This window comes from Triturus cristatus, chromosome 5_1 (assembly GCF_964204655.1).
Source record: "Triturus cristatus chromosome 5_1, aTriCri1.1, whole genome shotgun sequence".
Lineage (NCBI taxonomy): Eukaryota > Metazoa > Chordata > Amphibia > Caudata > Salamandridae > Triturus > Triturus cristatus.
Genome location: NC_140587.1, coordinates 752,607,852 through 752,631,928, shown reverse-complemented (window position 1 = coordinate 752,631,928; position 24,077 = coordinate 752,607,852). Strand labels below are relative to the sequence as shown.

General features: G+C 49.7%; 1 protein-coding gene across 5 annotated transcripts in view; it reads right to left on the bottom strand.

Annotated features, from left to right (window-relative positions):
- The window catches only part of SS18 (SS18 subunit of BAF chromatin remodeling complex), a 363,861-nt gene that overhangs the window by 185,930 nt on the left and 153,854 nt on the right, over positions 1-24,077 (bottom strand). For all 5 annotated transcript variants that reach the window (XM_085605729.1, XM_085605728.1, XM_085605731.1 and 2 more), the window contains exon 4: positions 9,611-9,764. In XM_085605729.1, coding sequence (XP_085461855.1) covers positions 9,611-9,764 — 154 coding nt within the window. The remainder of the gene's footprint in view (positions 1-9,610; positions 9,765-24,077) is intronic.

Here is a 24,077-nt window from a genome sequence, read left to right as displayed (position 1 = left end):
TCACAGGTCATATGAGAGTTTAACCTGTGAGAAGGGATAAAATAAAGCAATGTAGGAATGAGTGATTTGTGGAATGGTCAGTGTAAGGCCTATCTCTGTGAACAACACTTGTTTACATTTACGTACTTGTGTATGCACATTATGGTATATATTGGCGAGCGAAGTAAAGAGCCACACTTTGCATGTGTATCAACAGACTCTTTACCTTTTACTTCTCTAGCCCTTCGTATGAGTGGAAGCGCCAGGTGACCCAGAGAAGCACCACTGCTTAGAAGAAGCGTAAGATGTCTCTGCTGTTTGATCACCTCGAGTCCTCCGACCTGGCGGAGCATCTCACCTACCTGGAGTACCGCTGTTTCAACAAGATCTTGGTAAGTCACAATTTTCTAGAGTGATCAGAATTTACTCAAGCCAGACCAGAGCAATCCTATATTAAGATTTAATATGACACGAACACTTTTTACACCCCAATAAGTTAGTTGCTGTACCCAAATGGAATGTTGTATTCAGAATCAATGATAACATACGTCTTCAAGCTGCCCTCAACAAATCAACCCAATTGAAAAAAGCTCTGGTTAAACCTAGACAAGTGGAAACTACTCTTCTACACTACTGTTGTTCCACGTTGTGCTTATTCACTGCACCATCGGCTTGTTGACAACTTCAACCTCTTCTAATCCTGCCCAGTCAAATGCCTCGGACTGCCACTGGCCACTGTATTTAGAAGACTCCAACAAATCTTTGGTGTTACATACTCACATTAATGTTTTCCAATTATGGTAAGCAGTTTTGAGGGCATTTATTCAAGTGCTCTGTTTGCCACAATCGCCCTCTTAGCACAGAAACAGGAATACTTGCAAGTCATCATACAACACTTAAGTAGATAGTGAGTCTTTAGATGACGTCTAAATGTCAGGTGGTCCCTCAAGACAAGAGATGAAGAGGGAGGAAGTTGCACAGCCAGGTTAATGTAAACAAGCATTGGCATAGCCAATAGGTCTCGCTTTTGGGACCTTATAAGTATTTAGTTATACAGCATAATATCATTTGTGCAACATCAACTGTTGCATGGCTAAACACTTATAAGGTCCCAAAGGCGAGACCTATTGGCTATGCCAATGCTTGTTAATACTTGTTGTTTTAACTCTCGTTCGGAAGAAATGGTTGCTACCATGGTGCTCTCTTTTTTGGGTGGCTTATTTTCGAATGTCGTGTGCTACTTTTGACAGTGTATATGAACTTGTACCTCCTTGCTTGTTGAGGTAAAACATTGTGGTTGTGGTGTCCATCTGGATTCTTAAGTCCTTCCCCTTACTTGTGTTTGGAAGGCCTTAAAAACTAGAAAAACTGACTTTAGCTCTAACACGTTTACAAGTTGTACTGTCACCCTGGTTTTCCACAATCCCCTATTGTTGAGGGTCGCAAGTGTGATGCATCCGTGGTGATGGTGACTGATTGAGTTTGTTGTACACAAAAAGTCTGCCTAGTGGTGCTCCAGTTCCACCATTTTCTTCTGTACCCTGTGCAACAACCACTATATCGTCCCAATTCCCCATTGCATGCGACTATCGATTCTGTAGCTATTCTTGGATTGGCCTCAAATTTAACCTGGCATGTGGGGATCAACAGAACATGGGACGTCATAATGCCCATCAATTTACCCTCTAGTCAGAGACTGTCCCTTTTGGTATCGGAAAGGTTGAGGGGAAAGTTTGTGCCTCCAATGTATTCAGTCTTGGTTGTAAAAATACTTTTTCCCTCGCCGGCAATGGTGAGAATTTTTAAAAACCCAGTTTGTGGAGTGTTTGCATGATTGTCTTTATGCACCTTTGGCATGGAGTGAATGATCTTGCTTTTACCAGCCAGTCGTCAGGTAAGGGTACGCTTGTATTTTCCCCCTTCTTAGGTATGTGGTTACAGCAGCTAAAGATTTTTTAAACACCCTGGGTGTCGACTTTATACTACAAGAAAGAACCATACATTGATAGTGTGCAGATTTAATGACAAAGCAAATAATTCTGACCCATGTAGACAGATGTCCAAGAGTTCTATGGTTATCATATAGCTTCCCCCCCCCCCCCGGGCCAGGGATACCCTCTTGGAGTGTTGTCATCTTGAATTTGTGTTATGATTTTAAGAAACTGCGATACAAAATTGGTCTAAGTCGTATCAAGTTTTGAAACCAGGAAATACACAGACATGCTATACTGATCTTATTACACTGCAGACAATGCAGCTCTTGTTTTGTATGGTTTTTCTTTTTGGTTTCACGCTTGGAGGTTGTGAGAAAGTGCGTCTTGACATGGTTAGCCCTCAATTTTTGCCTGGAAATTGATGTGGTTTCGATTGTGGTGTACAGGGTCCCTGCCCACCAGGTCCCCAGTGCCTCTTCTCTAAAACTATTCCCCAATTGGTACTTAAGGTCCCCTGTAAGTCCCTAGCAAATGGTACCTCTGTACCTAAGGCATTAGGACTGAAGAGGGCCCCCAGGGACCCCTCACCTAGGCCATGCAGACTGCAACATGCATGGCCTGGTGCAGACAAAACAACAAAGTCGACATGGCACACTGTGTGCCATGCCAACTGGCACGGCCTAAGGTATAGATAAGTCACCTCTCTAACAGGCCTCACAGCCCTAAGGCAGGGTGCACCATTGCACAGGTGTGGGCATATCTGCATGAGCAGATGTGCCCCAACAATATCTAAGTCCATTCTTAGAAATTGTAAGTGCCTAGAACGTCCTAAAGAGTACTAGGGCTGGAAAATCGACAACTTGAGATCCCCAGCTCCATGATGGCTTTTCTGAAACCAGGAGTGTTTGGTACCTAACTACTCCTCTCAAACCCACACTGATGCCAGTGTGGTATTTATTGCAACATGTACTCAGAGGCCACCTCAGAGGTGCCCCCTAAAAACCTACCAACCTGGTGTGGTCAGAGGGTGGCTGTAGGCAGCTTGTCAACACCAGACAACTTTCTGGACCCCTGGGTCGGGAGGCTCTGCTCTCTGGGACCAGAAACAGTGCACATCCTGGGCGTAGGGGGTCACACCTCCTCCCCCAGGATAGGCACAGTGCTCGAGAGGGAAACTTCAAAAGCCTTCTGCCTTTGTAATGCGACCCCCAGCCTCTGCTGCTAGCAGCAGATGGCAGCCCCTGGTTTACACCCCTACTTTAGGTGGGAAAACCTAGGAAGAATAGGTGTGCCCACCTCTGCCAACACCACCCCTAAGGTCAGGGCGGCGAAGTGAAGCACATCTTTCAGTCCCTGCCATCTTGAAGATGGGGAGACTCCTTCAACCACAGCTAGGACTATGCCCCCCTCCCACAGGAGCTCGGCATAATTGAGGGTGTAGTCACCCCAAGTAAGGTACCTACTGGCCCTACCTGTTACTCCTCTAAACGTCCCTAAATTTAGTAATTAGGTGGCTTCACCAGACCTGGAAACTAGATCCTGCCGATGTAAGAAAAAGAACGAAGACAGCACCTTGCAGCAAAGCCTAAAGATGCCTACTGACTTGGCCCCAGCTCTACCAGCCTGTCTCCAGCTTCAAAGACCCTGCAAAAGAAGAGGACACCTGTATTGCAGCCAGCGACTTCCAGAACCAGAGGAGGACTGGCTTCCCTTCAACAAAGACCAGAGACTCAGAACAGTGGATCTGTCCCCAAGAAATCTATAAAGTACTCCCGTGCCCTCTGGATCCGCACATCCTGCCCAGTCTGAACCAATGCCTCCGTCCCGTGTCCAGGTGGCCCACTGATCCAGAACAGATTCCCCAGCGATCCGGACCACAAGTCCAGCATCGGATGACCCCTCCTGGCCTGCATGACGACACCTGCAGACTGAATCCAGACGCTCCCCGCGACCGGCTCCGGTAAGAAGAATCCAACTTCAGAAGGACACACCTGCACCTGAAGCTCCTGGGCCTTGGTGAGCTGAACCAACTGTACCCCTACGACCCCAAACACCTCAACTTACCTCTGCTGTCACTGGTCTCCCTTTCTGCAGCCTCTGGTGCAACGCCTGCAGCCTGTTTGTCAAACCGAGATTCCTCATTGAAAAGCATTCGGCGCCCAACGCTGTATTTGCACCCTGCCACCCCTGTTCCACTGGTGGTGTATGATAGGTGCTGCCTTGGTGCCCCTACCACCCCTGTGCTTGCTCTAACCCCCAAAGCTTGGCCCCTGCAACTGATTGGCCACTTGGAGTCACACTGCTTGTAGGTAACAGTCCCCATTGAAATGCATTGTGCAGATCTCCGAATTTGACCTCTGCACCTTGCAGGCCCTGTGCCACTGATGGTGCAGACTTTGTGCTTACCTGGACCTTGCCTTCTGCGGACCTTAACCCTGAAGACTGGACCGCAAGTTGGATACTTAACCGTAAAACCGTATTGTTGTTTTACTCGATAGGATAACATTGAACTGTTTGAAAATTGCATCAAGTGTTGACTTTCAAAAGACTAAAGTATTTATCATGAAAAATGTACTTACCTTTTTGCGACGATCTTGGTCTTAAAATAAAACTCAAACACCGGTTAATTTTCTTCAATTGGCGAGGATCTCCTTTTTGAGTCGTGCGTCAGTTATTGGTCAATGTGCGTGCACTAAATGTCCTCCATTTCTCTGTGCTAGGCCTAAGGCTGCTCGCCCACACTACCACTAATAGAGCAGTTTGGGTTTACATTGAGCCCTGTACACTTCTGGGGGAATCTCTGGACTCTGCACAAGGCATATTCACTTCGTGGTATACCATATATAGAGCCAGCTTCCTACAGAGTTGATCTTAAGAGATTGCTGCAGTAACTGTGCTGGATGATGCTTATTTTTTGTTCGAGGTAACGGCCCTCACTCCTGCAGAACTCCTTCTATTCTGTCCCCCACTGGTGTTGAAACTCATTTTATATGAAGTAATCTGCTTGAAGAGTCTGTCCTTCTTGGTAGCTGCTTCCTTCCCCGGCTCTCCCTCTAATGGGCTGCCGAGAATTGTGTGAAATTGCCAGGGTTGTGGTTTTAGCTCCAGTGCACCCGTTTGTGTGTGTGGGGGGAGGAAATAGAAGCTTGAAAGCCTCCTTTTCCCGATGGGTCTTCTCATTGGTGTAGCTCCCCTGTTGCATAGACCTGCAGGACTCCCATGGCTTTTGCATTCTTGCTATTTTTCTTATTCTATTGGAGCGTCTCACCGACTGATGTTCCCAACAGATGCGCCCCTCTTAAAAGCGTGTAGATCATATTGGCTTGCGCTTCTACCTTGAAACCAAACACCCATTCTGGCATGCCTCTTAAAGGTTTGTCCAAGTGCACAGCTACCTACTGGACATATCCGCTGCATTCACGGCGGAATTAAGGCTAGTATTGGACTTTGAAAAGGTGTCTTGCTGCCTCCACAATTTGCCACTCTCCAGCAAGAAGGCATGTTGAACCTTGGGCAGCTTTGTTATACTGATGAATAAGAGGGCGCAGGCAGTGATGATAATGTTTGACATCTGCTGCAATTATGCTCAGAATGAATTATAGTCGATAATGAATGGGCGAAATCAGAGGTATAGTAAGCATATTGTTCAAGGTAGATATTCACAAAACAAAAAGAGCACAATATTTCCACTTCTCTTAAACCTCTGTAGTAAAAGTACAGAAACAAAAACAAAAACTAAAAATTCAACTTGGGTTTATTAGCTTTTTTGCAGGTCTTTGCTATCAATTAACATACTTTGCATAGACCAACATGCTACTTACCTTCAGTAATGCTCTTTCTGGTAGATACTCCATCTAATCGCAGATTCATCACCTTTGGAACATCTCCAAGTGCCAGACTGGATCCAGAAAATTCTTCAGCATTGCTACTGCGTGCCGGTAGGTAGCGCCAAGTGGTTCTGTGGTGACTCTGCATAGCCCAAAAGTGACCGCATGGAGCCACATATAAGCGCAACCCCTCACACGCATGTCAGTTTCTTGTTTCTTTCTCCTTATATGCACTCAGACAGGGAGCAAGGAACAAATTGGCTGGGACAATGTGCTAATTCCTAACTTAGGACATTTTTAGATGGTAAAGAGGCCAGTCTACAGAAGGGGAAGGCAGAAGGGGAATGAGAAATCTGCAATTTAAAATAGTACCCGCTAGAAAAGAGTTTTACAGATTATACATTTCTTCCTAGGGACTGTTCAAATTGCAGATTCCTCACCTTTGGAACAGATACCATAGCAGTATCTCCCACAGGTGGAGGGCTTAGGAGTTAACACAGACCAAAGAGTACTGCAAAGCCAAGTGGGCGAAGTGACCTTCCCACCGGACTGTCATTTTAGCTGTCTTTCTTGAAGATATGCACATATGCCCATGTGACAGCCTGGCAGATGCTTACTCTTGCCAAAGCCATTACAGCAGCCTTCAGAAGCAGCCAGTGCATGGCAGATCTTCGTGCAGCTGTATATCCACTGCAACAAGATACTCTTCTGCATTGCCGTCCATTTCTTTGCCCGGGATAAAATCCACTGAGAGTTGATCATTCACGTGATGGTCTTTTGTGCGGGCGATGTGAAAGCGCAGAGCCCTCTCTTGGGATCAAGGCGATGAAGACTCTTCCTCCTTTGAGGAGCGAGGCAGCGCAAAGCTCACTGGCAGATTAATCAGATAGCAAATATAGAAGGGATCCCAACCTTCGGTAGGAAGGCAACCCTAGTCCTCCATACTGGTTTATCCAGAAAGAAGACTATAGAGTGGATACTCCCCAAGTGCAAACAGTTCACTCATGTAATGGCAATAAGGCCGCTGGTCTTGAGTGTTAAGAGCCTTACATAGCTATGCAAAGGCTCGAAGGGCATGCACATGAGAACCGTCAAGACCAACTTTAAAACCCAATGGCGCATTACAAATGGTGTGGATGACACATGCAAGTTAAACCTTAATATAAAATGCATCACAGCCAGTGCCTTACATAAAGACGGCTGGTCAGTTAAACACAGACAGGCAGAAATGGCTGACAAATAACATTCACTGTGCCCACCGTAAGGCCTTCCTTGCTGGGCTAACAAAAGATAAAACAAGAGAACATCAGTATGTCTAGCTTGCGAGAGTTTCGTGTTTCGGCCACCACACCAGGCAACAAATCTGTCCCAGCGTAGATCAACTTTGCAGAAGGGTGTCTCGCACGGAGGATGATAACTACCTCCTTAGTTGGCAAGTTAAACCCATTTAGGTGCCACTAATCAATGTCCACGCAGGGAAGTGTAGGATGTGGAGACTCAGATGCAGAACCCTGCACTGTTGCTGAGACAGGAGGCCCTCCTGAAGCAGAAGTCTGATCGGAGGGCGAAATGCTTATAAGCTAGCACACTCTCATGGCCCGGTTTAGGGCAATAAGGAGGACTTTGGCCCACTCTGTCTTGATCTTCCTCAAAACTTGAGACACGAGTAGCAGTGGTGGAAATGCATACAAGGTCCTTCTATGCATTCTAGCCAGAATGTGCCACAAAACTTTTACCTTGGAGGAAACTCAAATGCTAAGAATTGTTGAGACTGCACATTCGTTTGTGGCGGTTATATCTAGCCAAGGCATGCCCACACTGTTTGAAGATGCCCTGAGCCACCTTGGGATGAAGATTCCCACTTGTGGAACGCCACACAAGGCAAGCTAAGGTCGTACGCTTTAGCATTCAGACCCATGCCCGGAGATTAGAAACCAGGAAGATGTTTTGCTGTTCCAGAGTTCTCTATTTGCAAAGTGCCTCTTGACATAGGATCCAGGAGCTCACTTCATCTTGCTTTTTTGCAATAACATAGCAGTAAGGAGCTGCTTCCTTCTCCCTTTGACAGACAACAAGAATGCTATCAGGACAAGGCTCATGCTCCAGAAGATTGATATGTAGCCAGTTCTCCACCAAACACCAGAGGCTTCTCATCACCCCTGATCTCAAATGGATTTTGGTGGGAGGAGGACAGAGGCCTGCTGCAGGTCAAGTTGGCGTTTGCGAATTCAGAGTCATCACCTGCAAGATCTGGACAGAGTTGAAGAGGTCTCGCTGAGGCCGACCCTACTTGAATCTTAGTTTCCACTGCAGGGTCCACATGTGCCACCTAGGATTTGAGATTAGAAGGATGCACAAGACCAAGAAACCTCAAAGACAGCCACATCGAGAAGCAGGAGTGATCCTAAAATACGGAGATCAGATCCTCATGTCTCAAAGTCTCTGCAGCACAGGAAATGCTCTGAATGTCAGAGTCTCTAGAATTGCCTCTGAGAATGGAAGTCTGTGTGGGACTGTGGCATTTTGATGGGGAAACCCAAATATGTCAGATGGCAGCCACCACTCAAAGGTGGTATAACACTGACGGCAACAAGCCCACCTTTAGCAGCAACTCACATAAGTACAGGATACGTGTACTCTAGGCGAGGTGCTTATATGCAGATCCTCTCCATCACTTCTGGGGCCATTGAGTCACTGTGGAGCCATACTGCACAACCCAATGGTGTGTTGGAGCATTGCTGAAGAAGTCTCCAGATCCAGTCTGGAGATTTCCCAAAGGTGAGGAACTTTGGTTATAAGTATTCATTAGAAGTCACAAATGGTTGGAATAAAATTAAATACTTTTTAGGAGAATAATTGAATCTTCTAGTTTTTTCAATTAGCCGAAGTCTTCTTTTAACTCCTCAGTGCCTGGTAGCAAATATATCATGCACAAACATATGTAAATCTAAGGAATTTTGGAAGGCTGCATGGGGTACACATCAAGAGATCCTTTCAAGGATAACCTTCATGAAGGATGGCGAGCAAAATCAATGAACATTGGCTTTCAGTTCCCAAAAGACTCCTAAAATAGAAACACAGGTCGATGAAAGAATTGGTCTAGGAATATTTGAAGGAAGGAAACCAAGAGAAACATGGCAAGAAATAAGTTACAGCAGTTTACAAAACAAACGAGCAATCTTGAATCTTAAATTGCACTTCTCAAAAGACCGGATAGATGCCACAAAGCAGAAACCGTAGGTAAAAATGATGGTGCACATAATAGGCATACTCATAGTGATCTGTTAAGTGTGTGTATAAAATAAAATATGATGTGTATTTTACTCAACAATTATATGCAATGTCATAGTAAATGAGAAGTGTTTTTTTTCTGGGGCTTAACAAATAAGCCGAATGATGTCAGTCTTTTGTAAATAAAGTGAAACACCACACTAGACAACATGCGCATAAAAGGGCATGGGGTTTGCTTTTATCCAACTTTGTTGTCAAAAGAACAGAATTACCTTACACCTCTGTCATGATAAAACTGGGATGATTATCAAAAGCATTCTTCTGAAACGATTCACATTCGGTGAGCCACAGGCCAATACCTTCCGAAAAGCCAGCTGCACTGCATGGCTTCACACAGACTAAATTTAGTCAGTTGTGTTCATCAGAGGAATGCTGTGTGCCAGCTCCATCAAAGCCCAAGGGCAGCCTGATAAACACTGAATACAGGTCACGTAACTCTGTAGCTAACAAACTAAGAGAGTCTGCACTCTGCGGCATTCAAAGCAGTTTTGTCATCAACAATCTAGCATCCCCAAGCCCCCATGCCACTTCGGTTGCTAGGCAACCCTGGTGCAAATGTCTTGGAGGAAAAATCCTTACCAGGCATCTGGCCGTTCATCTGGTTCTGCATGTGGGGCGCAGGAGGCCCCCCACCTACCATCCCATCCGCTGCCATGTTATGGGGGCGGGGAGCAGGAGGGGGGCCGTTCGGATTCATCCCTCCTGGGCCCATAGGCATGTTCTGAGTGGGAGGCTGAAAGGGAAAGTTTTAAAGAAAATTAGCAGAGGTTTGGAAGACGCATTATGTTTGCCGCCTCCAATATAATCTATATTAGGAGGAGGAGTAATGTAGCGTGCAAAAGACAAATGAGAAATATTTACTTAGCACCTGCATGTACATTCCTACATTTTCGTATGCAAAAAATGAACTTAAACTGAAAGCATGTAATGGAATACTGTGCACCGACCATTGTCTGTATTAGTGCACAACAGTGTCAAGGGGCGTGGCAAATTGTGGTGCAGCAGGCGCACCGAGTTCCAGTATAATATGGGGCCCATTGCGCCACAATTATTGGTGATTTTACTAGCCAACACGTTTACTCGAGTGGTCCACTTTGCATGCTTTCACTAGGGTCTATGGAATCCTCGGTACGCCACTGGCCCTGGCAAAAATACCTCAACAACGGTTATACCAACGGAGCACTTCAATGGCTGCCAACGACCCTAAACTGCACGCGGCTAGTAATGGTGGCCGCAAGTCAAACAACGAACATTGAAAAGCGCCACATCATCAGCCCTCATTAAATGTAACAAAGTGCGCGGGTCTGGTTAGGAACGGCATCGAGATGCAGACACGGAACCGAAGACGTTCTATCATGCGGTGTTCTTCCCTCAGAGCTGCCGCTTTCAGAGCATGTGATGGTTCCCACGAGGACCTCAGCTTGTGCCAAACAGTTCAGAAGCAGAACACGGACTGGTAGAAAAGGTTGAGATTTGCGTGTGCCGCGAAAACGGCGCTGTGTTTGCTAGATTTGTGTATGGAGACGAAAACGGTTGGAAGGTGCGCCTCCACGACACAAACGTAAAGAAAAAGCATGCCTTTTGTTTACTCTTTCAAAGACTCCTTTTAAACCTGTATTATAGTCATTAACAGACTCGGGTTGGGCTTTCTGCGACAGGGGTGACGCAAGAGAATACTTGCCTGTCCGCGTGCCTGTGTGTTGGAGGGGGGGGGGGGGGGGTGCACTCCAAGCAAAGGCGTCGCTTCACAGACTCATTATCATGCGAGTGCCTGATATAATCTAAGGCTGCACAGCTGCAATAACCCAATCCACGGAGAAATGAATGAATATTGCTAGCAGACTGTCACGCTGGGAGCCTCCTCACACTCCGTCTCCCTTACCACAGCCAACTCGCGCTGAATATGCGTCAGTGCGGCCTCGCAGGCCCCTGGTAATTTCGTACACAGAAGAGTTTCACGCTATAATGAAATTATATATAAGAAAATGCACAGGCAGGTGGACAGAAATCTCGTTTGTACTGATATATGGGCACAAGAAAATGTGTTGACAAATTAAGCACGTGAATCGCCAAATAATTGTGACGTAGAAAAGACACGTGTCTACAAGCTCAGACCAGCAATGGTTACTTACCGGGCTGCCTTTTTACTCGGGGGAATGTCCTTTTTATGTATCCATACATCCTTCGCCCTCGCCATGCCATTACTTTGGAGGTGAAGTCCCCTCAGACATCAGAAAGAACAGGAAGTAAAACCAAACCTGCGACCGCACCACAGAAGTAGAAGGAAAAGCCTACCCATGACACAGATTTTTTGCTAGTGGATCATGACTGAGGCAAGGATAGAAAGTAGGGATCACTGCCGGGCTCCAACGATCACCCTGGGTTCCTCCTATGCCAAGCATGGAGGAAAGTGGTGGTGGGAGAAGATTATTACTCCCGTGCTCTTTAAACACAGATTAAAGCTAGAGCCTTTTACCACTGGCTGCTGTGAGTAAAGCCTCCACGTGGTAGGAGAAGATGTATGATATCTTTCTTTTGCATAAAAAAGTCAGGTCAGTTAATTTAGTAGAAGCTTTCCAACGCTCTAAAGACCAGAACCGTGTATGGGCACCCCCCCCCCTATTAACGATAAGTTGCTGCCAGCTGGAGCAGTGCCTACAATTGATAGGAATCCGAGCATGAGCGATGTAGAGACTGACGCACAAGCGAGGAGGCTCTTAAATGAGTATGTGCTTCCCTACATTTAAACGGAGGTGTCTTGCTAACCAGTGTTACTTTGTAGCTGTAATCAAGAGGACCCACTCTTGCTGTCAGCAGGGTTGGATTGGGGCAACAATTAGGCCTGGGCAGCCAAAAAAAAAAGTGGCCCACATTCGCAGATCACAACCTTTTATAATAAACTATTAGGTTACGATCATGGAGCTAAGTGTTGGCAGGCTTGTAGGGTGAGTGCTTACATTGGAAATTAACGTTCCAAAGAAAAAAATATACGTAGAAAGCTCAGAATTACGAAAAATTCAGAGAACTTGTGTTTAGTTGCTTCTCCTATCTATAAGTTTGCTGTGGATGTATAGTCTGCTGGATAACAGGAAATTGGCACAAAACTAGATTGACTTTTAGATATTTATTTTTTATGCTACTTGAGAGGCACTCCGACGCTCAGACTGGTGAAAGGTGCATTTCTGCTAACGTCACGTGTAATTTCCAAAAAACAAATGATGCTAATGAGTAAATGCAAAAAAAAAGTTTAAAAAATAATAGTGTCACTTTTCCCTCACTACATGTAAGTTTTTATATAGCACGAAAGTGGCCCTGAGACATTGGAGTGCTTTACATGAGCACCAGATAACATTACAGTCAGGCGTGTGCAGATTAGTGAATTGCCCAGAGTCACAGGATGTTGAGCTGACGCTGGGACTCAAGTCCGGTTTTAAGGCTGGCAAAGGAGAACAGCAGAGTCTAATTTGTAGGGAAATGCATGTTCCATGCAGTGGAGGGAGACAAAAATAACTGGAGTGCCCCCTTGCCTCACCAACCCCCCCCCCCCCCCCCCAATCACCCACTCTACCCCACTCTCATTCTCCAGTCCCCTGCTAAGCAAGTGTTGATGGCTTTCCATCAGCAGCTCCTTGAGGTCACCGTACACCTGGAGGAAGCCAGAGGGCAGACACACCTCAGGCTGTGACAGCCAGAGCAGCCCATTGCCATTCTGCCTCTCACAGAGCTGCAGCCTGACCTTAATGTGCATCAGGTCAGGCTCATTACATGTATGTAAAGGCGTTTGATGCTGTGCCCTTGCGGTGCAGACAGACTGCGATGGCCATCAAGAAAACGTTCCAACATCGGGCCTCAACCACAGGCCCATCGGCCGGTGACAGATTGCCCGCCTTGCCAATCCGAAGCTGGCTGTCAGAATGGAGGCAGATTTCTGCTAAGGGGAACATTGCCAATAAGAGGCATTTTGTGGAGGGAGGTTCTTGATCTCTAGCTAAACAGTCGAGGAAGACTATTTTGATACCAAAATCAGCAAAACGGTATTGGAAACAACAGCTAATATGCAATCGCCAGCACATACACAAACTTTACAGAATATTTCGTGCTCTGTGTTCGAGGAAAATGAAATGGACGTTCCTGTCCTAGAACACAAGTTAAAATATATAGACAAGGAACTCTTACATGAAACCTTGCAGATAGTACAGCTGAATAGGTGGTTTTCATCAGAACTCCCCTCAACCTCAACAGACGATCTATTGAAACATTTAAGAAAACCTTCTCCTGAACCTCTTATTCACCATCATGTTAAGGATGTCATAATGCTTGAATGAAAGGATTTTCATAAATGTTGTGTTCCTAGGTTCACGTCTTGGCTATACTTACTGGAAAACATGGATAAAAAGATTACTAAGTTTGTAGTTTTTAGTCAAGTGGCTGCCAGTCTGGTGGGACACAATTCCACTGATAAAAAAAATAATATCTTTAATTACCAAACTGACAAGAAGACAGACTCAGAGCCATGCTGGTACGCAAATGTCAATGAAAGATTAAATCCATGTCTCCTACACTAGCCAGTTGCTAATCTCTGAAATGAAGACTGTTTAAAGCAGTTCAAGATGAACTGAAAGAATAAAAGAGCATCACTCTGCAATACAGTATCTTTGTCTTTGTATGAATTTCAAATACATACCATAGCAATCAGAAGATTATGTATATGCATATTCAATTTTGGGATTTCCAAAATCACCGTAACACGTCTTGTTAACTCAGTCAAAGTGCATGTTTGGGAGGAATTCAAGGAAAGCCAACAATGCACACATACTTCAGCAGAAATTAAGAGGTTTTCCTTGAAGAACAAGTTACTTACCTTCGGTAACGATGTATCTGTAAGAAACATTAGTTAGTTAGATTCCTCACCTTAGAATATCCCCAGGCGTCAGACTGGATCCGGAAGATTTTTCGTCAGCAATACCCCTTGCGCGTCGCTAGGCGTCGTCTGCGGCTCCGCGTCCGTCGTCGTGCGCCGGAATGACGTCGGAGTACTTAGACGCCGCCCTCGCGCGTTGACGTCAGTTCTTGTACATAGCTTTCCGCGCCAGGAACGCAGAGCCATGCAAAGACCGACACTGGTGCCAAAAATAAAATCTAGGGGCCTGAAAAGGACAACCTTAACCCTAGATGTCAGTTCGCAGAACGGGGAGGATGGGTGGGTCGGTGAGGAATCTAACTAACTAATGTTTCTTACAGATACATCGTTACCGAAGGTAAGTAACTGGTTCATCTGAAAGAAACACGTTAGTTAGATTCCTCACCTTAGAATAGATACCCAAGCAATACCATCCCCGGTGGTGGGTCTGCGAACCAAGATCACACCAGAAAGTCCTGGAGGTCAGAACGGCCAAAGAAGCCATCCCTCCGGACTTGGCTGTCAAGGCAATAATGCCTGGCAAACGTGTGTAGCGAAGCCCACGTCGCCGCCTGACAGATATCCTGCAAAGGGACACCCCGTCCCAAAGCAGTAGTAGCCGCTGTGGCCCGAGTGGAGTGGGCGCGCAGCCCAACAGGAGGGTCCTTTTTAGCCAAAGAGTAACAAATTTTGATGCACAAAACGACCCACCGAGAGATGGTCCGTTTGTGCACAGCTTTCCCCTTCTTAGCGCCCACGTACCCAACAAAAAGCTGGTCGTCCACCCGGAACTGTTTTGTGCGGTCCAGATAAAAGGAGAGCGCACGTTTTGGGTCCAGACGGTGGAGCCTCTCTTCCTCTTTGGAAGGATGCGGAGGTGGAAAGAAGGTGGGCAAGGTGACAGATTGCCCAAGATGAAAGGGGGTCACCACTTTCGGTAGAAAGGAAGGACGAGGCCGAAGGACAACCTTGTCCGGATGAACAGAGAGAAAAGGAGGCTTTGAAGATAAAGCCTGGAGCTCACTCACCCGTCTAGCCGAGGTGATGGCTACCAGAAAAGCAGTCTGTAGAGTTAGAAGACGAAGAGGACAATTGTGAAGAGGCTCGAAGGGAGCGCACATCAGGAATGTCAAGACCAGATTCAAGTCCCACTGAGGCATTACAAAAGGGACAGGAGGGAACGTGTGAGTAATGCCTTTTAGAAAGCGTGTAACCACAGGGGACTTGGAAAGAGAAGGCTGATCAGGAAGCCGCAAGAAGGCGGAGATGGCAGCAAGATAACCTTTCAGGGTGCCCAGGGCAGAGCCCTGCCGGGCCAGAGAAAGAAGAAAGAGGAGAACCTCAGAAAGAGGGGCGGAAAGGGGATCCACAGCCTTTGCTGTGCACCATGCCACAAATTTGTTCCACCGGCAGGCGTATACCGTCTTTGTGGAGGGACGCCTGGCTGCCAGAATGATATCACAGACTTCAGGAGGCAAGTCAAATGGCATCAACTGCCGCCGCTCAATCTCCACGCATGGAGGTGGAGGCTGGACAGGTTCGGGTGGAGGACCGTCCCCTGCTGCTGCGACAGAAGATCCTCCCGAAGGGGCAGACGTATCGGGGGATCGGTCAACATACTGAGTAGCTCGGGATACCAGTATCTTCGTGCCCAATCCGGAGCCACCAAGATGACTTGGGCCCGGTCGTGCCTGATCTTCTTCAGCACTCTGGGCAGAAGTGGTATAGGCGGAAAGGCATACAACAGACCGCAACTCCACTCGTGACGAAAAGCGTCGCCGAGCGAGTGCCGCCTTGGAAATTCCAACGCGCAGAACTGCTGACATTGCACGTTCTCTTCGGTGGCGAATAGATCTAACCAAGGCTCTCCCCACTGCTGAAAGAGACCTTGCGCCACTTCGGAGTTCAGACGCCATTCGTGATCCATCATGCACCGGCGGCTGAGTTCGTCCGCTCTGGCGTTCAGAGAGCCCGCCAGATGTTGAACCACTAGGGTGACGCCCTGGTGTTCCAGCCACGTCCAGAGGCGCAGAGCCTCCTGACAAAGGGTCCACGACCCCACCCCGCCCTGTTTGTTGCAATACCACATGGCGGTGGTGTTGTCCGTGAACACCTGCACGACACTGCCCCTGACAGAGGGAAGGAAGGCTTTCAGTGCAAGTCGGATTGCTCTCAACTCCAACAGGTTGATGTGGAGACGAGACTCCGCCGGAGACCAGAGGCCCCTGATCTCCGCCTCTCCCATATGGCCACCCCAGCCCAGGAGGGACGCATCCGTCACTACGACATGCTCCGGTTGGGGAAGGGAGAGGCTCCTGCCCATGACCCAATCGCGGTCCGTGAGCCACCACTACAACTGTTGTGCAGTGCCCTCCGAGATCAAGACATGGTCGGACAGGTTGCCGTGATGCTGGGCCCACTGAAACTTCAGGTCCCACTGCAGAGCCCGCATGCGCCGCCTGGCGTGATGCACTAGTAGGATGCAGGAGGCCATCAGCCCCAGAAGCCGCAACACTAGCCTGACCGAAACCCAGGATAGAGGCCGAAAGATGGGAATCAGGGCCTGTATATCCCGGACCCGCTGTTCCGGTGGATAGACCCGGAACTGCGCCGAATCGAGAACTGCTCCGATGAAGAGGAGCTTCTGAGAGGGACTCAGGTGTGACTTCGGCACGTTGATGGAAAATCCCAGCAAATGCAGGAGATCCGCCGTAGTCTGGAGGTGGGAGACGACTGCCTGGGGCGAGCCCGCCTTCAACAACCAGTCGTCGAGATAGGGGAAGACTGGAACCCCTGATCTGCGCAGATGAGCTGCGACCACCGCCATCACTTTCGTGAACACCCGAGGGGCACTGGTGAGGCCGAAGGGGAGCACGGTAAACTGAAAATGCTCTTGGCCCACCGTGAACCGCAGGTAACGCCGGTGGGCCGGCAGGACGGGGATATGGAAGTATGCGTCCTGCAAGTCCAACGCTACCATCCAGTCTCCGGGGTCTAGGGCAGCTAGAACCTGAGCCAAGGTTAACATCTTGAACCTTTCCTTTCGGAGGAAGGCATTGACGTTCCGGCGGTCCAAGATGGGGCGTAGGCCCCCTTTGCCCTTCTTGGGAACCAGAAAGTAGTGGGAATAACAACCACGACCTACTTCTGGACTCGGAACGCGCTCGACGGCCCCCTTGGCCAAGAGGGCCGAAACTTCCTCGCGGAGAAGATTCAAATGATCCCCCGAGATACGGTGGTGCTGCGGTGGCATGGCTGGAGGGGTCGTCTCGAAGGGGAGGGAGTAGCCCCTTCGGACGATTTGCAGCACCCACCTGTCCGATGTAATGGACCGCCAGTGGAGCAGGTGATGGCGAACTCTGCCGCCCACTGGCGTGGAATGGGCCTGAAAGCTCGGACTAGGAAGGCTTTGAGGCGGATGCTGCCGGGGTGGATGTGGGCTGACCAAGTCGTCCTCCAGATCCGCCACGGCGGAAACCACGTCCGCGACCGCGCGCAGGTTGGTTCTGCGGCTGGTGGCTGGGCGGACGTGAGGAGGCGCCCCTTCCTTGGCCACGAAAGGGGCGAAAAGCGGAGGTGTGCGCCCGCGGAGCCGAGAGGCCCAAGGACTTGGCCGTAGCCCGGGAGTCCTTAAAGCGGTTCAGCGCACTGTCCGCCTTCTCACCAAACAGGCGAGTGCCATCAAAGGGCATGTCCATGAGGGTGTTCTGGACATCCCCGGAAAATGACGTGGACCGCATCCAGGCGTGGCGGCGGAGCGCCACCGTGGTGGAAATCGCCCGACCCAGCGAGTCCGTGGTGTCAAGCCCACATCGTATGGCGTGCCGCGCTGCATCCCTCCCATCGGCCAAAGCCTGGGTAAGACGTGTCCGGACCTCCTCCGGACACAGGGGCAGCACGTCCTCCACCGTATCCCACAGAGAATGGGAATAACGGTCCAAGAGACAGGCGGTGTTTAAAGACCGCAGGCCCAAACTAAGGGACGAGAACAGTTTCTTGCCAAACTGCTCGAGTCTCTTGGAATCCCGGTCCGGCGGAGCGGTCGGGAAGGAGGATTGGGAGGTAGAGGCCTGGATAACCAGACTCTCGGGGGTGGGGTGTTGGGACAGGAAACTGGGGTCGCCCGGAGCAGGGCGGTGGCGCCTGGCAACGTTCCTATCCACAGGAGGAACTGTGGAGGGCTTGGACCAGGTGCCCTGCAGAACGTCAGTGAGGGCCTCATTGAACGGCAGCAGAGGCTCAGTGGAGCTTGCTGCGGTTTGAAGCACCTCAGTGAGGATGTTAGTCCTCACAGCCACGGCAGGCAGCTCGAGCCCAAGGGCTGCTGCCGCCTTGTGCAGCACCACAGAAAATGCTGCACCCTCCTCCGAAGCCACAGTCGGAGGAGAAGTGAATCCAGTGTCTGGCGAGGTATCTAGACCACTGGCCTCCCCCAGTTCATCTGCCCAGTCCTGTGAAAGCTGCGACTGAACAGCCATAGGGTCCTCGAACCCCTCCCAGTCGCCCCCGTCGTCCGATTCCTGATAAACAGGAGGAATGATCGGAGCCGGACTGTAGAGATGATAGGTCTCAAGCGGCGCCGGACGCGGCGTCGGTCGACGCCGTTGCGGCGCCGGGTCCGGAATAGGGCTAAACTGGGGTTGGACGCCGTCCGGAGTCGGCACCAAAGGCGGCGGCGTCGGCAGCACCGGAGGTGTAGGCGTCTGCGGCGCCGGTGACGGCGTCGGTGGTTCATGCGCCGGCGCCGGTGGAGGAGTGGTTAGGTCAACCGGCGTCGACGGGGGCCCAGGCATGGGCCCCGCGGGGACCTGCGGCGTCGAGACCGGAGTCGACGACGGCGCCGGGGCCGAAGCCGCCGGCAGGCAAGGTCGCCCAGTCGAGTCCGCGGGGCCCGAAGGCGCGCCAGCGGGCGTCGACGGCGGGGCCAGGCTCCTCATGGCCGAGAGGAAGGCACTGACCTCCGCCGGCGTCGCGTTAGTCCCAGGGACCGGAGGGTATGGGGACGGGCGCGGCGCCTGCGGCTCCGCCGGAGCCGCGGGGGTGGAACCACTTGGACCCACGGCCGAGTCGCGCGACCGGCGAGGGGAGTCCGAAGAGCGATGTCGCCGCTTGGACTTCTTAGAGCGTTTGGACTTACCCGACGACTTGGAGCCCGACGAGCGATGGTGGCGTCGGCTAGGGCTCCGCGAGCGATCCTTGGACCTCCTCCTGGACCGGGATCGCGCACGACGCGGAGCCAAGTGGCGAAGCTCGAGAAGCTTGCGGGACCGCTCCCGCCGAGCCTTCGAAGTCAGGGCCTGGCAATCGGAGCACGACTCCGCGTCGTGGTCGGGGCCTAAACAGTAGAGGCACCGGCGGTGGTGGTCGGTCACCGACATCAGTCGATGGCAATCCTCGCAAGCCTTGAACCCAGGCATCCTACCGGCACCAGATGTCGACAGACAAGGATCAAAAGTGATCAAAAAAGATTTAGTCAAAAAAGACTAAAAGGGGTAGCTCTCCCGGATCTGCGCTTACTGGCGCGGAAAAAAGAAGAACTGACGTCAGTGCGCGAGGGCGGCGTCCAAGTACTCCGACGACGTCATTCCGGCGCACGACGCCGACGACGGACGCGGAGCCGCAGACGACGCCTAGCGACGCGCAAGGGGTATTGCTGACGAAAAATCTTCCGGATCCAGTCTGACGCCTGGGGATATTCTAAGGTGAGGAATCTAACTAACTAATGTTTCTTTCAGATTGACAATTTTAGGGCTGCGACTTGCTCACCTGTACATAGCTTTGTTAATCACTACAAAATTGAGGGTGTTGGTTTTGGTAAAAGTTCCTTTGGTCACAATGTTCTAGCTTCTGCAGTAGATACGGGATTTATCAGTAATTAAAGGTTTATGATCTATCCATTAAACCGGAGTTATTTTATTTTTGTGGTCTTCAGAAGGCCAGTAAAGGTTTGTTATATCACAAAAGTAATGACTGGGATGAAGGTATAGGGATAAAGCCTCAGTTACTTACTGGTACTCTTCATTATTAGTTCTTCTAGTCTTTGTCAAGGTCGTTACAACTCGCCATTCACTCTAATTTTTCTGCCCTTAGTTGTTTTGCAAAAGTAGGAAACTTCATGGGTAGGCTTAGCCTTACACGCCCACCGGGTGGGCAGAGTCTTAGGTTTTTCCTTCCTATTCTTTCTTGTGTTCAAGATTAATTCACCTCAAAAGTAATGACTGTGGTGAGGACGAGACCGATTAAGGATAATGAGGATTACAAATAAATAACCAGGGCATTCCTCCTCCCTCTTGTTACTGGTACAACTCACCTCAATTAGAATTCCAGTTTTACACACAGCAGCCCTAGTTTGCTTTTCCTTTATTCAGAATAACAATCTGTGGGCAAAGCGTGTTGACGTAATCAAGATGAAAGTAAAATTAGCTTATTAGCTCATATCACTAGCATCTGTGCTAGAGGGCACACTTCAGCCCGTCAAGCACTGAATTCAATAGTAGAGGTATAGCTGAAAATTGGAGAATCTCCCCTTTCCAGTGGTTTCTCTCCCTACTTGAAGATTTCCGCAGGAGACACCAGGGATTTTTTTTTAGAGGGGGGGGGGGGGGGGGGAAGAGTACCACACCAGCAGTGGGCTAGTGCTGCCTCCTCCCTCAGGCACAAGTCTTTCTGACCCACAGGGTACCTTTTGTGTTCCTGACACTAGGCCCAGCAACACAAATGGGGTGCTGTTTTTATTGGGAAGAAAAGAGGGAACATAATAGTATACCATTTGCCATTAGCAATTTTATTTCTCTCAATTTTGGGCTTACAAATGTAAGCCAGTGCGCAAGAAAGGACCCATTTTACAAAATGCCATTTGAATCACATGATAGTTTGGGTAATTTCAAATTCAAATACCCACTATTCCCAAACTTTGTATCTTAGGGGCACATTAAAACAAGCATTGGCATAGCCAATAGGTCTCACCTTTGGGAACTTATAAGTGTTTAGCCATGCAGCAGTTGCATAACTAAATGCTTATAAGGTCCCAAAAGCGAGACCCATTGGCTATGCCAAGCGGCCGCAAAAGTGATCGCGATCAAACATCAAAGCGGCTGCTAAAGTGAAAGTAATCGCGGTCATGCGCGGCGCGCACGCCCGTGCACATGCACTGTAGCTCTAGGCTGGCCTGGTAGCAGTTTTTGGAGCCCTCTCAAAAAGTCTCGCCAGACCAGCGCATGCGCTGGGTCAGGCGAGACCTAAAAATGAATAGGCATCCTTCACACCAAATTTTCATTCATTTGATTTTTTCAGTGGAACTCCTGTATGGTCGCTTGACACAATAAAAATATAAGATGCAGCTCAGTTGTTGCATCTGGGTGTCTTGTGTTTTTGGTCAAGCAACAAACACTATCTATCCCGGAGACCAGATGGGTCTGACTGACATAACAGTATTTTAACTTTGGTAAATCGGCACTGGGGCAAAAAATTATACAAGAAAACATTGCCACAAATTCGTATTTTTTCGTATGGTTTTTGTGGGAGAACCATGAACTATCTATACAAAAGACTTGCTGAATTCAAAATTGTGCCCGTTTTTAAGAAACACAGTTTCCTGGGGGTCAACCATGGGTTCCACAACTGCTTCCATCACAAAGTGCAAGTAGGATGAAACCACAAAAAATAGGAAAAATGGACTACCACTTAGACAAATGCAAAAACTGTTGTAAAACTATGTTTTGTTCAAATCTTGTTTCTGAAAAAGCTTTCGGCGATACAATTTTTAGCAATTGAAAACATACGCTATCTTGCACAGCAATGCACCCTCCCCCCAGCCCGCCCACCCCCAAAACAAATCTCAAAATGTAGCTAGATTTTGACTACTTTCTTTCTCTGTTCCATGCAGGAGAAACTGCAAACCCTGGGTAAGTTTAGAAACCCCATGATATGGTAAACAAGCATTGGCATAGCCAATAGGTCTCGCTTTTGGGACCTTCTAAGTATTTAGTTATGCAGCACAATATCCTTGGTGCAACCACATCAACTGTTGCGTGGCTAAACACTTTTAAGGTCCCAAAGGCGAGACCTATTGGCTATGCCAATGCTTGGTGTGGTTGGGTGTGTGTGTGTGTGGTTGGGTGTGTGTGGTTGGGTGTGTGTGTGTGTGTGGTTGGGTGTGTGTGTGTGTGTGGTTGGGTGTGCGTGTGTGTGTGTGGTTGGGTGTGTGTGTGTGGTTGGGTGTGTGTGTGTGGTTGGGTGTGTGTGTGTGGTTGGGTGTGTGTGTGGTTGGGTGTGTGTGTGGTTGGGTGTGTGTGTGGTTGGGTGTGTGTGTGGTTGGGTGTGTGTGTGGTTGGGTGTGTGTGTGGTTGGGTGTGTGTGGGGTTGGGTGTGTGTGGGGTTGGGTGTGTGTGTGTGGTTGGGTGTGTGTGTGTGGTTGGGTGTGTGTGTGGTTGTGTGTGTGTGTGTGTGTGTGGTTGTGTGTGTGTGTGTGTGTGTGGTTGTGTGTGTGTGTGGTTGTGTGGTTGTGTGTGTGTGTGTGTGTGTGGTTGGGTGTGTGTGTGGTTGGGTGTGTGTGGTTGGGTGTGTGTGTGGTTGGGTGTGTGTGTGGTTGGGTGTGTGTGTGGTTGGGTGTGTGTGTGGTTGGGTGTGTGTGTGGTTGGGTGTGTGTGTGGTTGGGTGTGTGTGTGGTTGGGTGTGTGTGGGGTTGGGTGTGTGTGGGGTTGGGTGTGTGTGGGGTTGGGTGTGTGTGGGGTTGGGTGTGTGTGGGGTTGGGTGTGTGTGTGTGGTTGGGTGTGTGTGTGTGGTTGGGTGTGTGTGTGTGGTTGTGTGTGTGTGTGTGTGTGTGTGGTTGTGTGTGTGTGTGGTTGTGTGGTTGTGTGTGTGTGTGTGTGTGTGGTTGGGTGTGTGTGTGGTTGGGTGTGTGTGGTTGGGTGTGTGTGTGGTTGGGTGTGTGTGTGGTTGGGTGTGTGTGTGGTTGGGTGTGTGTGTGGTTGGGTGTGTGTGTGGTTGGGTGTGTGTGGGGTTGGGTGTGTGTGGGGTTGGGTGTGTGTGGGGTTGGGTGTGTGTGTGGTTGGGTGTGTGTGTGGTTGGGTGTGTGTGTGGGGTTGGGTGTGTGTGTGTGGGGTTGGGTGTGTGTGTGGGGTTGGGTGTGTGTGTGTGGTTGGGGGTGTGTGTGTGGTTGGGGGTGTGTGTGTGGTTGGGGTGTGTGTGTGGTTGGGGGTGTGTGTGTGGTTGGGGGTGTGTGTGTGTGGTTGGGGGTGTGTGTGTGGTTGGGTGTGTGTGTGTGGTTGGGTGTGTGTGTGTGGTTGGGTGTGTGTGTGTGTGGTTGGGTGTGTGTGTGTGTGTGTGGGGTTGGGTGTGTGGGGTTGGGTGTGTGGGGTTGGGTGTGTGGGGTTGGGTGTGTGGGGTTGGGTGTGTGGGGTTGGGTGTGTGGGGTTGGGTGTGTGGGGTTGGGTGTGTGGGGTTGGGTGTGTGGGGTTGGGTGTGTGGGGTTGGGTGTGTGGGGTTGGGTGTGTGGGGTTGGGTGTGTGGGGTTGGGTGTGTGGGGTTGGGTGTGTGGGGTTGGGTGTGTGGGGGTGGGTGTGTGGTTGGGTGGGTGTGTGGTTGGGTGGGTGTGTGGTTGGGTGGGTGTGTGGTTGGGTGGGTGTGTGGTTGGGTGGGTGTGTGGTTGGGTGGGTGTGTGGTTGGGTGGGTGTGTGGTTGGGTGGGTGTGTGGTTGGGTGGGTGTGTGGTTGGGTGGGTGTGTGGTTGGGTGGGTGTGTGGTTGGGTGGGTGTGTGGTTGGGTGGGTGTGTGGTTGGGGGTGTGTGTGGTTGGGGGTGTGTGTGGTTGGGGGTGTGTGTGGTTGGGGGTGTGTGTGGTTGGGGGTGTGTGTGGTTGGGTGTGTGTGTGGTTGGGTGTGTGTGTGGTTGGGTGTGTGTGTGTGGTTGGGTGTGTGTGTGTGGTTGGGTGTGTGTGTGTGGTTGGGTGTGTGTGTGTGGTTGGGTGTGTGTGTGTGGTTGGGTGTGTGTGTGTGTGGTTGGGTGTGTGTGTGTGTGGTTGGGTGTGTGTGTGTGGTTGGGTGTGTGTGTGTGGTTGGGTGTGTGTGTGTGGTTGGGTGTGTGTGTGTGGTTGGGTGTGTGTGTGTGGTTGGGTGTGTGTGTGTGGTTGGGTGTGTGTGTGTGGTTGG